The sequence below is a fragment of the Candida margitis genome (assembly GCF_024628925.1).
Source record: "Candida margitis strain CBS 14175 chromosome Unknown scaffold10, whole genome shotgun sequence".
NCBI classification, from domain to species: Eukaryota; Fungi; Ascomycota; class Pichiomycetes; order Serinales; family Debaryomycetaceae; genus Lodderomyces; species Lodderomyces margitis.
In genome coordinates this window covers 228,116-242,287 of record NW_026261820.1, presented here as the reverse complement: position 1 = coordinate 242,287, position 14,172 = coordinate 228,116, and the positions used below count along the sequence as shown (strand labels likewise).

General features: G+C 37.3%; 5 protein-coding genes across 5 annotated transcripts; 2 read left to right on the top strand and 3 right to left on the bottom strand. All coding sequences in view use genetic code 12, as the record gives it.

The window, feature by feature from the left end:
* Window positions 1-1,474: 1,474 nt before the first annotated feature.
* CANMA_003170 (uncharacterized protein) lies at window positions 1,475-3,793 on the bottom strand (the record flags this gene model as incomplete). The annotated part of the gene is made up of 1 exon (XM_051815318.1): window positions 1,475-3,793. One exon carries the CDS (start codon window positions 3,791-3,793, stop codon window positions 1,475-1,477), a length of 2,319 nt encoding a protein of 772 aa, XP_051671304.1.
* A 1,558-nt stretch (window positions 3,794-5,351) lies between these two features.
* On the top strand, window positions 5,352-7,871 carry CANMA_003169 (tRNase Z; the record flags this gene model as incomplete). The annotated part of the gene is made up of 1 exon (XM_051815317.1): window positions 5,352-7,871. One exon carries the CDS (start codon window positions 5,352-5,354, stop codon window positions 7,869-7,871), a length of 2,520 nt encoding a protein of 839 aa, XP_051671303.1.
* A 54-nt stretch (window positions 7,872-7,925) lies between these two features.
* Window positions 7,926-9,902, bottom strand: CANMA_003168 (diacylglycerol O-acyltransferase; the record flags this gene model as incomplete). Its single annotated transcript, XM_051815316.1, has 1 exon — window positions 7,926-9,902. One exon carries the CDS (start codon window positions 9,900-9,902, stop codon window positions 7,926-7,928), a length of 1,977 nt encoding a protein of 658 aa, XP_051671302.1.
* Window positions 9,903-10,873: 971 nt separating this feature from the next.
* CANMA_003167 (Mn(2+) transporter) lies at window positions 10,874-11,773 on the bottom strand (the record flags this gene model as incomplete). The annotated part of the gene is made up of 1 exon (XM_051815315.1): window positions 10,874-11,773. One exon carries the CDS (start codon window positions 11,771-11,773, stop codon window positions 10,874-10,876), a length of 900 nt encoding a protein of 299 aa, XP_051671301.1.
* A 222-nt stretch (window positions 11,774-11,995) lies between these two features.
* On the top strand, window positions 11,996-14,056 carry CANMA_003166 (DNA-binding SCF ubiquitin ligase subunit; the record flags this gene model as incomplete). The annotated part of the gene is made up of 1 exon (XM_051815314.1): window positions 11,996-14,056. One exon carries the CDS (start codon window positions 11,996-11,998, stop codon window positions 14,054-14,056), a length of 2,061 nt encoding a protein of 686 aa, XP_051671300.1.
* Window positions 14,057-14,172: the final 116 nt, after the last annotated feature.

Genomic DNA, 14,172 nt, shown 5'->3' with positions numbered 1-14,172 from the left:
TGACACAGACAGAATCACAGACACGGACAAAAAGAAGGGTAGTGTACAACTGCACAAGAACACCAAACAAATTGAGAAAAGGTTTACCTTTGACAAATGCTACAGGCCATTTACTTACGTGTTGATATTATTAGTTGGACTCTCGTGCTGAGACAACTGATATAAACAGAGTTGCCATCTAATACATTCGGAGACAGATGGTGATAGAGGTTAAAGCTTGGAGTATATTTACCGTTTGTTATTTGATTTGCTCTTCCATATTGTTTTAAATTCAATTTAACCGAGTATAATGTGTTCAAGTATGTATGCATGTATGGATGTAAACGGAAAAAGGGTAACCAAAACAATATATAAAAAAAAATAAAAAATGCGGGGGCAAACAAAACAAATCATAAGCCAAATTTCTCACAACCGGAGTTAAATGTTATATAGTAGACGACACTTTACCCAATAACTTTCCTCAACCCTTCAAAAACCCATTATAAACATTCAATAGACTATGTTTCTATATCACCTACAACTTGTTATACACCGTAGGCAAATTCATACCCAATTGCAGTTGGTTTGTTTCTAGCCATGTGAGACTGTGGCTCTTTCTCACCAGGACGTGTACCTACCAAATTGAAAAATTCAAATACTTTAAAATACCGAGGACGAGAGGAAGTTTAGAAAACAATACACAAACAGACACAATCAAAAATTGGATAAACCCAACGGCTTTTAGATTTTTGTTGTTTTTTTTTTACAACTTATCGCCCATAGAATTGGGGGCAAATGAAAGACAGACAGACAGACAGACAGACAGAAGATGACTATGGTGACATAATGGCGAATGATTTACAGGTGTAAGGTTCTCATCATTCTATAACATTCTACTGAAATCAGCTTATTTGTGCAATGTCGTATCGGAGATATAATAATAAAAAGGGAAGCAACAAAAAGTTCTTCAAAACCCTTTATAGCTCTCTCTCTTTCTTTCTTTTATGCCTAACTCTACCTATTCTTCCCTCCTACTTCTACTTCTACTCCTCCTCCTCTCCTCCCCACGATTCAGTGTTTTCTTTCCCCGGTTAACACGGACTTTTTAATATGTCTAAAAAATTTTCTTTACTTATTACTACTTTTTGCATCAATTAGCGGCTATTTTCATTTCTCTCATTGCGTTGCACAAAACTAGTCTAGACGTCAGCCTCGGATAAAATAAAAAAGTCAGTCAAGCAATCACTATGCTACCAATCACACATTAAAAACATGGAATTCCTTTATTTTTGCAGCCAAAAGACAAACAACAACTACAACCGCTACAACACGAAAGAACAATGCATTCCCATCGAATTGAAGAGTTGTAAATCATTACTTTCCATTATTCCGATATATATATATATATATATATATATAAAACAATTACTTTTTCTTCCTACATTCATCTTCATCATAAACTTACCTACAGTAACTATCAGTGTTTCCCATGCCTCTATTGGTCATCATCATTCAATCTATTCAACCCAATATACGAATTCTTCAACGACCTAGATCTAGATGGTAGATTGGCTCGTTCTTCACCGTGACTAAAACTGTTACTGCCACCACCACGACCGCTACCACTGCCACCGCCACTGCCATCACTACCCCCATTACCATTAAGAATGTTACTATTACTATTGTTGATGTAATTATAGCCATCTCCATTCCTCTCCCTATAATACCTAGTAGAATTTATCAAGTTTGATGACTTCGATTTACGTATGGTTTGTCTAACTTGTCGTCCTTCCAGTGATCTCAACACTCGGGGTGGCGTTCTTGTCACCGTAGCCAATGGGGTAGTGGCTACGGATGCATCGGCATCGGCATTAGCATCAGCATCGGCATCAGGGTCGGTATCCATATCCATATCTGTATCGCCATCTCCATTTACACCATGTCTTACAATAGCACCACTCCCAACCTTATTACTATTGTTACCTTCCGAGCCTGAGGTTATCGCTGCTGCTGCTGCTGCTGCTGCCGCTGATACTGCAGCATTGGCATTGGAATTCCCGCTAGTCATTGCTGTTGGCGAGTTAGTTAAACGATAATTTCCCGATGTCACTATTCTACCCCGCAACACCGATATTGCCTTATCAAGAGCAAACTCAACTCGACAGTGATTCTCAATTAAACTCATCTTGGGCCAGGATGCTTTTGCCCCACGACATATAAACTCCAATAAAAACTCATGGCTGGGGTTAGTTAAAATCTTGAGAAAGTCTTGCCATTTGTATTCGGGCAATATAGTAATATCCCCGGAATATCGCTGTGATAACAATGACACCGTCTTGTTAGCTAGATTCTTGTAAATATCCATCTCATTGAGTAATTGCAAATAATGGATGGCTTCAGAAACAACAAAGTCGTACACATTATTCAAACTTTGTTTCAATTTAAAACTTAGTTCATTTTCAACATCACCACCAACATTGCTTATCGATACTCGAAGCACGGGTACAACATGCGGGTTCACCTGCACGGCAATGATATGATCAACATTAAACATTTCCAGCAATCGCGTTATTGGCAAATCATTATCGACCGACCCATCCATAAATTTCATCGACTCATCGTTATTCCATTCATGTACTTCATTAGTCTTGGGATTCTTTTCATAAACCGAGCTCGATGGAAATACTCCTGGTAATGAACAACTAGCACAAACAGCTGACCAAATTAAACAATTGGGAGCAGTGATATAATTCAATAATCGCGTTTGTTCATGGATAGATGCTGGGGACACAGTAATGTTTAAAATTTTACCCGTACGATTATAAGCTTCTCTAAATGTCAATTCACCAAGAAACCCAATCATGGTATCTTGTAACCCTTCAATGTCATAAACAGTGCCGTATTTAATCAAATGTCCAAGAAATAAAAGCACTTTTTTAAACTTACTGGCAGTATCAACGTGTTCGGTAATGTCAAAGATGTTAAATTGTCGATTAGCTATAGTTTGCAACAATTCAATTGTCTCCTCGTGCGTATGAGAACATATAATACTCGCCATGATCGACCCCGCAGATGAACCACTGATTATCCTTGGTAATAAATTAGCCTCGAATAAAGTTGCTAATACTCCAATATGAAATATTCCAAAGGTACTTCCACCCGATAACACCAATGCTGTTCTCCCGATATTTTTCCGGGTTTGGATCAACATCCCCAACAAATATCGATCGTCCAAATCAATATTGCCATCCTTGCCTTCTTCAACAAGATAGTTTAGTGACACTAGACACTCTTGAATATATTCTTCAATCAATTTCTTGGTCCCTACATACGAATGACGATATAAATTCGAATCTCCCATATTACCCAAATTTCGTACCCAAGTAGTACGAACATAATATAACAACAATTTATAATCATTGTTCAATCGTGCCTGCTTCATGGCATTCAAATGTTTATAAATTAAATTGTAATCGTAAATATCCGATTGAGGATCCGATTTCCAAGTATTATTTCCCAATAATTCGTCTAATCGTAAGGATGTCGTATACCATTCGCGATATGTGGTTGTTGTCTTTTGATATTCAAGTAACTCATTGATTAGCTTTGTTTTCTCGTCAATCTCCGGTATAAGTCGGCCAATTATGGGTAAATTGCGCAAATTGAACCATTGTTGTAGTATGTGACTCTTGGTGTCGTCTTTTGACTTGACCAAGTATTCGTTGTTGATGGGGTGTATCTGAATGTACTCGTCAAATAGTTGTCTAATAACATCGTCGACTTTCGTTGCCGGTACTGTCGTCATTAAACTCATAGTAAGATGGTAAAAGTTGAGTGTAATAAGTATGGCTGTGGGGTGTGAGAAGTCGTGTCAAGTGAATAAAGTGTGCACTGATTCTTTGTCTCACACACTCTCTAGTTGCTATTTTATGTCCAGCACGTATAGTATTGAGATCAGACGACTAGTCGTAATTAAAACTCTATTCCTGTTTAGTAGTCGGTCTATGTTTACCAATAGGTTTTAGCTGGTTGTTTTCGATACTTTGCGTCTTTTCTTTTTTGGTTCTTTGTTTTCTTCTAAAAAAAAGTCTAAATTAGGCAAAATGTCACATGAAAGAATTAGCCCAGTATTATATTCTAAAGTATACACGATAAGCTCCTCAACCATTGTCAACGTTTAGTACCAACTTAGCACCTGATTGTAGCATTACGACCAACACCAACCAAGTTTATGAACTTGGCAATTACCAATTGGCAAGGCGGTCTTGCCAGCACAATCACGAAAACTTTACTTCTCTTCTTTAGCGTTTGAAGAAACCTGGAATATCCCTACGAGCAAGAGTAGCCATTTACAACTGGAGAGGAAACGGGAGCTGCTAGATAATGTATAAGGATGAGTTTTTGGTAATGCTCGATGAAAGCTACATCTACTAATTATGCTTCAAAAAAGACGTCCATGTACTCATGATTGTTGACCGGCACCAACTAGCGGCTATCCTCTCCAAAAAAGTTGACAAGGCTGCTGAAATGGCATAGGGTTGCTTTTCCATATGACACGAGGGATGCAACTGGGTTCAATTTGTCGATCAAATTTTCATTATGCCATTCAGAGTTTATTTAAAAACCAGGGAAGTCGAAAGTATCTTTTCACGTTTTGCTACGGGTATCCTCTTTCCTTATTTCGTACAATGAACCTGTAATCTCTATCTCAATCACGTGAACATACAGAGTCTTTACACTTTCAAGATTAAATGGATACACCATACACAATGCAAATCTTTTATTCTAAAGGACTGCTCTTTTCTAGGAAGCAGCTGGACTGCTAATTATATGCTCATAGTAGCCAAATATCTTTCTTAGCTAAATATAGAGCTAGAGGATCTTGTAGCACTGTTATAGAGTTGTATAGTTTTTAGACACTAGTCCAACGAAAGCGCTACCAAATGATCTCAAAAGAGTCATCTTCCATCGCATTGAAAAATACATTAACTCGAAGTTACTCAACCATCACTCTAAACTTGAGAACATACATATCAGGAGTTTTCTATGATTGACATACTATAGTCTTTACATTTATTACCTTTACTAATATCAATAGTCATTCATTGTTAGCACAGACAGCGTAATTTTTTTTCGGTTTGTTTTCTTTGGTACGTTGTAGATTTGCACTTGTATCCACCAAGCAGCAGCAACGACTAGTATCCTCAACATCTGTACTATATAAACCAAACAAGAGGCTTAAACCCGGATTTAAATTCAGAAAAAAAGAACAGAAAAGGGAGTCGAAGGAGATACACGGACCTCGACATACCAACACTGATAACTCCAATTCCAGCGACAACGGTCCACAATTGCAACAGTTATTTCCAGGAATGTTCAAATTTACAACTATTGCACATATAAACAATGATACTACACGTCCACTAGTTGCATTAACTACGCGACAAGGGAATCGGTACTTGTTTGGTAAAATCCCCGAAGGGTCACAACGAGTGATCAATGCTATTGGATCAGAAGTCCGTTTCCCCAAATTGCAAAGCATATTTCTCACTGGTACCATTTCCACTTGGAGTGATATTGGTGGATTACCGGGGCTATTCTTGACCATTAGCGATGCGACCAAGAAGGGCATTAAAGTTGTTGGAGATTGTAATTTACTATCATACATTGTCGCTACTTGGAGACAATTTGTATTCCGATTAGGTATTGATTTGGAAATTGTAAATGTTGACCAAAGTCCCTTGGTTTCCAATGATGAAGTTATTGTCAAGTCAATCAAGATACCACCTAGGAATAAAGCAACAACGACGACTCCTTCGTCATCTGCATCAGAAAAGGTATTAACACAAATTCGCAAATTGGCATCGCTTATGTTTCCCTTAGATACAACTGAAGTCAATAGTCGTAATCCCGAATCATACAAATCAGACCCATCGCTGAAGGATATTCATACTCATGTTCAATTACCCGAAGCGTCCAAACTCATCACTCAACAAGATTCAATATCATATTATGTTGAATTTGTTCCCATTCCGGGAAAATTTGATCCTAAAAGAGCTAAAGAATTGGGATTAAAACCGGGTCCAGTATTTAAGGAACTAGTTGCTGGAAAATCCGTGGTTAATGAAGCTGGGGATACAATTTCACCAAGTCAGGTGGTGGGACCTGATCGTATCTTGCCAAAAGTGTTGATTATTGATATACCTAGCGAGGATTATTATCAACCTACTATAAGCAGTGACCAGTGGCATAAGATTGATAATGTCGGCCTTGTTTATCATTTCATTGGCGATGATGTCGATTTCAACATGCAGGAGTACCAACTGTTTATTAACCAGTTTCCTTCAAATACAAAGCATTTAGTCAGTCATCGTTCAATAACCAACAACATCATAATCAATGAGAAATTTGCTGTAGGTCATTTGAAATTAAAACTGATTATGCCAGAAAATTTCCAATTGATGAACCTGGATCCATTCAAGCCATTGACTAATGATGGGAAGGTAGATCGTTTACACTCATTACAATGTATGGGTATAGATGATACTGGAGTTCACTGCGACAATGCTAATGTCTTGAGCAATTCCAATGAATTATTGTATAAAGAAATCACTCACCTGAGTGATAAAGAAGCACCATCATTTGAATTATTAGAATCCAGATTCAATTTAGATGAAAAGGGTCCTAACTTGAAAGATTTGGTTCACATAAGTACACTTGGTACTGGTTCAGCACTTCCTAGCATATCACGAAACGTCCTTGCCAATCTTATTCGAATTCCTTATCAACATAATGACGGTACAATTGCATACCGTTCAATTATCATGGATGCAGGTGAAAATACCATTGGAAGTATGTTGCGAAATTTCGGCCACGATAGTGAAAACGATTTGAAGCAAATATTTTCCGAATTGGCTTTGATTCATTTATCACATTTGCATGCTGATCATCATTTAGGTATGATCTCTTTAATTAACCGATGGTTTGAATTGAATAGTGATATCGGCAGTGTCGACAAAAAGTTGTACTTGATTGTTCCGTGGCAGTTTATCACATTTGTTCGTGATTGGTACAGTTTAGAACATCAATATAACCAATCTATTGATTTAGCTCGATTGCAAATGTTTAGCTGTGAGGATTTTCTAAAAGAAGGGAGGTTACCCGAGTACAAGAAACTCACCATTGATGAATTTGAACAAGCTTATGATTGTGGAGATATTCATCGGTCGATAGCTAAATCATCATTGCAGCCATTAAACACTGCCGCCATTGCCAAGATGTATGATGCAATTGGCATTGAATCAATTTCAACTGTACGTGCACTCCATTGTGCTTGGGCTTATTCATCAACATTTAAATTCATCCTTGATGCCAATCACAGTCAATTTTTCACAATTTCATTCTCTGGTGATACTAGACCCAATCCAAAGTTTTGTTCTATTGGACACAATTCCGATTTATTAATTCATGAAGCTTCGTTGGATTCGTATTGGATCGATGAAGCAATAGCCAAGAAACATACTGCTATGATTGAAGCAGTAGCCATGTGTCAATTGATGAATTGTCCTAATTTACTTCTAACTCATTTCAGTTCTCGTTATGGAATGAGTAATAACTGTATACCGAAACTGGATTTAGAAAATGAAGCCAGGGAACTAGAGGCACAATTGATTAGTAAACGAACTTTCAATATTTTTCGAAATGCCGACTTGACAAAATTGAAGGATTTACAAATTGTTTTCGCTTATGATTTGATGAATATTAGATTGGGAAATTTCGATAAACAACAGGAAAAATGGCCAATTTTGCAAAACTTATTTGAAGGGAATTCTAAAAAGAGGAAATTAGCCATGGAGGATGATGCTGACGTACACGAGGAAGAAACTACTTGAATATAGATAATAGAAATTGTACATACAATTGTAATTTATTGAACAATAATTTCTCTAATCAATTATATTTAATTCAACATCTCCATATCCAAATCGTTCTTTATTCTCCTCATATACCCGCTTCAATTCATCAACGTACATTTTGTGATACTTGTCCAACAACTTTTGAGGAATCTTTGCCTTAACTGACGAGCTTTTCTTTGTCGACAATTTTAAGAAATCGGTAAATGAACTCGATCTGCGCATACCTGATGCAGCTTCCGGATTCTTTTCTTGTTGTTGTTCCTTGACTTCATCTTCAAATTCTTCTGGATGCTGAGCACGATATTCTTGTAATGCGCCAGAAGGTACATGGATTGGACGACCAAGAACAATATTGATCGGGTTTCGATATGGCAATAACCCGAAATCATAAATAAATACACCCCGTGCACTGAAAAATGGTATTGTAAAAGCAAATGTTCGTTTCATCCATTGTTGGAACTTATAACCTAAGGAGCCTGGTTTGGGGATTGTTATGTCGTATACATCTGCTTCACCAAAAGCAAATGTCGGTACCAAGTTGATGTTTCCCAATTCAATGGCTAATTTGACAAACCCTTTACGATTATTTAGAACTAGCTTGATCGTCTTTCTTGGAGGTGTATCTTGTTCCTGAGATGACTCACTAGCTTCCTTTGATGTAGCTTCATCAGAGTTAACTATGTCGTCTTTGTTGGCATTTGTCTTTCCGTTATCCTTCCCCTCCACCTCTTCTTCTCCTTCTTGTTCTTTTTCATGATTTGGCTTTTTATATCCGTATCCAACTCTCGCATTCTTTGCTACTGTTGTATTCAATAATGATTCCTTTGCTCCACCAATAACAAGGCAAACTGAATTATCTCCATTATTAATCAAACTTTTGATATTCTTTGCCGAAGCACTGGATAAACCCATGCTCATTAAATAATCACGATAAAATGGAAGAGTGAACTGAGTTGTCAAAGTTAACGCAAAAATTTTGCCAATTCCAGGTAATAAGGTGGGGAATTTAGATGGATCATGGAAAAACGGTTTTAGCCATTTATTTACCGGTTCATAGGGTTCATTGCGTAATGCATTTGTTCCAAAAAGTCCAATGGCACCCATTGATATAACACCATGAGGATGATATCCAAATATGTATCTGGGACCGGTCAGAACCAGCTTATAGACAGCTGTTGGCGGTGATGAGGACCTGCGGGCGCTGCTGCTGCTGCTGCTGCTAGATTTTACCAGAACATTGTCATCACTTCGATTTAATCTCTTTTTCAATCCAATGAATTTAAAAATGTTATCCAAGACCGTAGTAGAATCCTCAGAAACTAGATCCAATTCATCGTCGTTATCAGAATCAGTGCCATTTTGTTCCACCAACACTTTGGTAAATGTTGGTTCCAAATCAACTGTCTTGTAAGCTCTAATGGGGAAATAGTTGACGAACCATTCCCAAATAATTAAGTTTTTCATAGAATTGCGAACGCGATAAGACACTTTACCATTTGTGGGAGTGTGCAAATCAAATCCATACCACCAAATGAAATAAGGCAATATGACTGTAAACCAAACAACCCAGCCTAACGAAATACAAATCAAAAACAAAGTTATGAAAGCGGGGATACTTATGCAAAGCCACACAACAGCAAGGGTTTCAAGTCGGTGCTTCAAAGGGGTGTTTAATGGCGCCACATTCAAGTACGGTCCTTTATGCTTGTGTTTGTGTCCTCCTTTTCTTCTTCCGGATGACAGGGATGTTGATCCAGTAGACAGCATTGAGCCTGTTGATGTTGTTGAAGTAGTACTCATTTGAGATGCAACTGAAGAAGTTGAATCTTGTGTAGCAGATCTTTTCTTCTTTTGACGTAACTCGACGTTTGAATCGTCATCAGCTGTATTGTTAGTATCAAACACCGATGATCCTGTAGTTGTTGATGTAGCATCTTGTGATTGTGGTCTTACATCATCATCCTGAATATCCTTGGGTGATGTACTATTGTTCGTGTGGGTTGACATTGTTCCCGTATTGCTTTTTAACTGTTGTAATGTAAGTTTTGTTCAAGAATTGTGTTCAATGCAAGGGGTGTAGTGATGTGTAACTGCGTGCGTGTGTATATGTAGGTGCGTACGTGCGTGTGTATGGCTGACGTGGTAAACTAGCCCGACTTAGTGATTCGTATGATGGTGCTATGCTTATGTCTAGACTATTATACTATTTATGGGTTAAGAATGAGCTAAGAATGTGTTGTGCTGGTAGGAGAAGTTGAGTGGAATAGAAGAGGGAGTCTCTGTGTGTGTGCTGTGTGTGTGCTATGTGTTTGTTTTTGAGTCAGCGATTTTGGTTTTATTTGAACAATTTGTTATGGGTTTTGTGTTACTTTTATTATTAAACCTCACCTTGTACCGAATAAGCAACTAAAACATACACTTTACAAGATATACCACACACTTATAATAAAATATAATAGTCATACTACAACAGCTACGTATGGGATGAGGCGGTAATTTTATCTGTCAAATGTAAAATAATACCCCTTGTGTATATATAATAAATGGGTAACATTTCACAAGTATCAGTAATAATACTCGTAACCCATATTAATGCTTTATAATACTTCATAATAATAATAATATCCCAAGAGCATCTAGTGTAACACCACAACATTTAACATCGGAAATAATCAGATCGTAGTATAATTTGTAACACAATGTGGTGTATAGTGGAATGTTTTATTATTCCCCGGTAGTCCGGCTATATCGTGTGATACCGAGGAATTTCAAACCACATGGTAGCATGATGATGCCCCAATAATCTTATGATATCACTGAGAAATCACTTCTTTTATATCGTCGTCTTATCACAGTATTAGTCTCAAAGTATCATCAGATCATTATTTAGTAGCATCATAGCCAATTTGTCCTTTTCCTGCCCAGCAGAATTGTTGAAAGCCAGTGCAGCATTGAATAGAGGGTATGTGTTCGATGGTTTACTCTTTGATTAAACTTAGCAATAGTGGAATCACTAACCCTACCAATGCCACAAATATATTCTTCTTCTTTCTTCTGTCATCAACAACAGTAGAACCATCACTACCACCGCTTGACCCTCTTCCACTTGATCCATCACCGCCGGATCCATCTTCAAACAAACCATCCTCGAATTCATTTATAACATGATAAACAACATATAAAAACGTTCCCGACGAAAACAATAGTAGTAACCCTGTAACAAATTCAATGTTTGTATTTAAGAACCCAATAATAACAAATGTAATCCACGTTGATACTGGTGTCAGTAGGGCAAATAGCACCACGTGCACCAAGATCAATTTATCTTCTAATCCTTCTTTGCTTAATATAGTACCAAGACTGAACGCAGTAGGGATCTTGTGGACAATAAGGGCAATAATCATGACAAATTGCAATGTAATATCATCATCAGCAAAAGAGGATCCCAATGAAACACCATCGACTGCGGCATGAACAAGTAATCCAAGTGTTATTGATGATTGTAAGATCGATTGGATTGTCGATGGAATCGACTCATCTGATGATGACGATGTAGTAGATTGGTATAATATCTTGTCATCATGAGTTACATATTTATCAACAATAAACATTAGTATGAATCCAATGAGAATGGGTAAACCAATTGTAAGTGAAGTCAATTTATACATCCCTTCATTCAAAACTTCTATCCCTTCGGGTAGGACGATTAGTAATGCAGTACCTATCAATAAACCCATACTAAAGATAGTTAAATATGTTAGATTGGAGCTTGACAATTTGAAAAATTTTATAGGTGCTATGCTGGAAATGAATGTAGTTGTTGCCATCACTAATGTGACAGCAAATAACTCCACAAATTTTGACAACGGATCCGACATGCTGTTGGCTTTGGTTGTTTGGTGACTCCTTGGTGGTTTCTTGGTGGGCGGGGTGATCGACCTCAGATCTGGAACCAAAAAAAAAAATAAAATAAAAATAAAAATAAAAAGAAGCAGACGCGCATCTTTTTCTCAAAGTTCATTGTTGTTTACAAGTCCATAAAAACACACAACTTCACGGGTCTTTTAAAGACAAACAGAGAGCCCCTGATACTTCAGTAGATGCTTGATGAACAATTGATACATGATAGGAGTAAACTAGCTGTACTCTACTTCAAATCGGGTGATTATGTCAAAGCCTTGAGCATCTACGACAAGTTAATATACCAAGTTCGACAATTTTCCAGCCAGGATATTAAAGCAATACGAGCCCAATATGGATTGAAAGAGATACCAGAAGTTGGGAAACTAATACACCCAAAACTTACAACTTACCTTGATCAGAGAGCAGCAACATTGGAAAAACTAGAAAAGTACGATCTGGCATTAAGGGACTCAATAAGACTGATTGAATTAGATCCTTCCGATTACAAGGGATACTTGAGAATTGGAAAGTTGCATATGATGGAAGGAAACAAGTACGAGGCTTATAAGACTTATCAAAGGGGACTTTACGTTATTGAGAGTTTGATCAAGAAAGGGACGCATACGGCGAATGCTAAATTATATGATAAATTGAAAGAGCAGTATAGACTATTGAATCAAGAATTGAAAGCAGAAAGAAAGGCATCTGATGCTTTGCAAAGTGCTAGCGCTAGTGCTAGCACCAGTAGACTTGGATCTACCAAGTCGCATACCCCGGTAAAGAAGAGGAGAGTAACCAGAGACATAGATCCTACAAACTACCTCCCTTTGGAATGCTTGAACCTTATATTTCATCACCTATCCCCACAGACTATTTATAAATGTCGAATGGTTTCCAAATCATGGTACAGTGCATTGATGCAACTAAAATTATACCACTTTGATTGCAAACCAATCATCACGTTAGATGAGTTTACCCAAGGTGTTAAATTCTTCAAAAAGAATGCATCGCATACATATTCTAAACAAATCAAGAGGCTCAAAATTAATCAAGTGTACAATAAGAAACTTCCCCATGTATTGTCCGTTTTAATCAAAGAGCCACAATTTCCAATACAATCTTTTGAAGTGATGGATCCCATGATGAATTTGCAATTGATTTATGCGCTGATGGCCAAGTATTCCTGGAAGTTGAATAATTTCCACCATTTACAATCGTTGTCACTTGGAATCAATTGTAGCATCAAGTATCCCCAGCTACTATTGAATATGTTTCCCCAATTGAAGCATTTAAAGATTTGTATAATGATACCTGATCGAAGTGTTATGAACATGGTGCCATTACAAGATAAGGTGTTTAAGAAATTCAAACTGTTGAGAATGGATTCATACAAATTGGAAACATTGTTTTTGGTCAATCATGTGAAATTGTTAACCAGTGAGTCAATGACTATATCCCCAACCACGTACAATCCATGCCCTGTTTTACTCGATTACAACTTTCCAAATTTGACTGAATTGACCATGTGTTCCTTCAATTTCAGCAACCATTTACCTACGTTTGGCGAGTTCTTAACTCGGCATAGCAACATTACCAAATTATACCTTGAAAATAATCCTGGCTTGAATCTACTCATATTTTTGCAAATCTTACTCAATTATAAACCTGGATTTCAATTGACTCATTTTACATTTCGAGAACATGGAGTGGCTTCCACCATGTCATTACAAGAGATTTATTTCCCTTATATTACCCAATTTTCCCACATGGAGCAATTGGACTTGTACAAGACTTGTCTTTCAGTCATTGGATTGGAGAAAATTTTAACCACCTGCGGTAAATCGCTCAAATATCTCAATTTAGGTTGCCCAACGTATTTATCATTTCATATCCCGGGTAGGAAACAGCTTGAATTAAACAAAATTCTATCTGTGTGTCCTGAGCTACTGCATTTATTGTTGCCGGATATGAATATAGATACAGTATCAATGATGAATATAATAAAACAACTTCAATCGATTCAACAACCAGTGGGATTACATTATTTGGACCTCGGCTTTAATCAATTTGATGGGGTCGATTTGATGCGATTATTGGGTACGGGGTTGCGGCTAGATACATTGGATGTAAATGGGTTGAGTATCTCTGAGGATACCTTAGTCTATATCAAACGAAAGGGTTTTGTGCAAAATATCTTGTTTGATCAAAGAAAGACGAAATGGAAAGTGTATGGTGTTAATACCTGGCTACAACAGTAGATACACGCAAGAGGTACATTTATTGATAGCTTACATAGGAATAGTCTAGATATTGGACAATTTTACGATTCAGCAACTGATTGTATATTGTATATAGGCTGTAGTAAGGAGCCTTC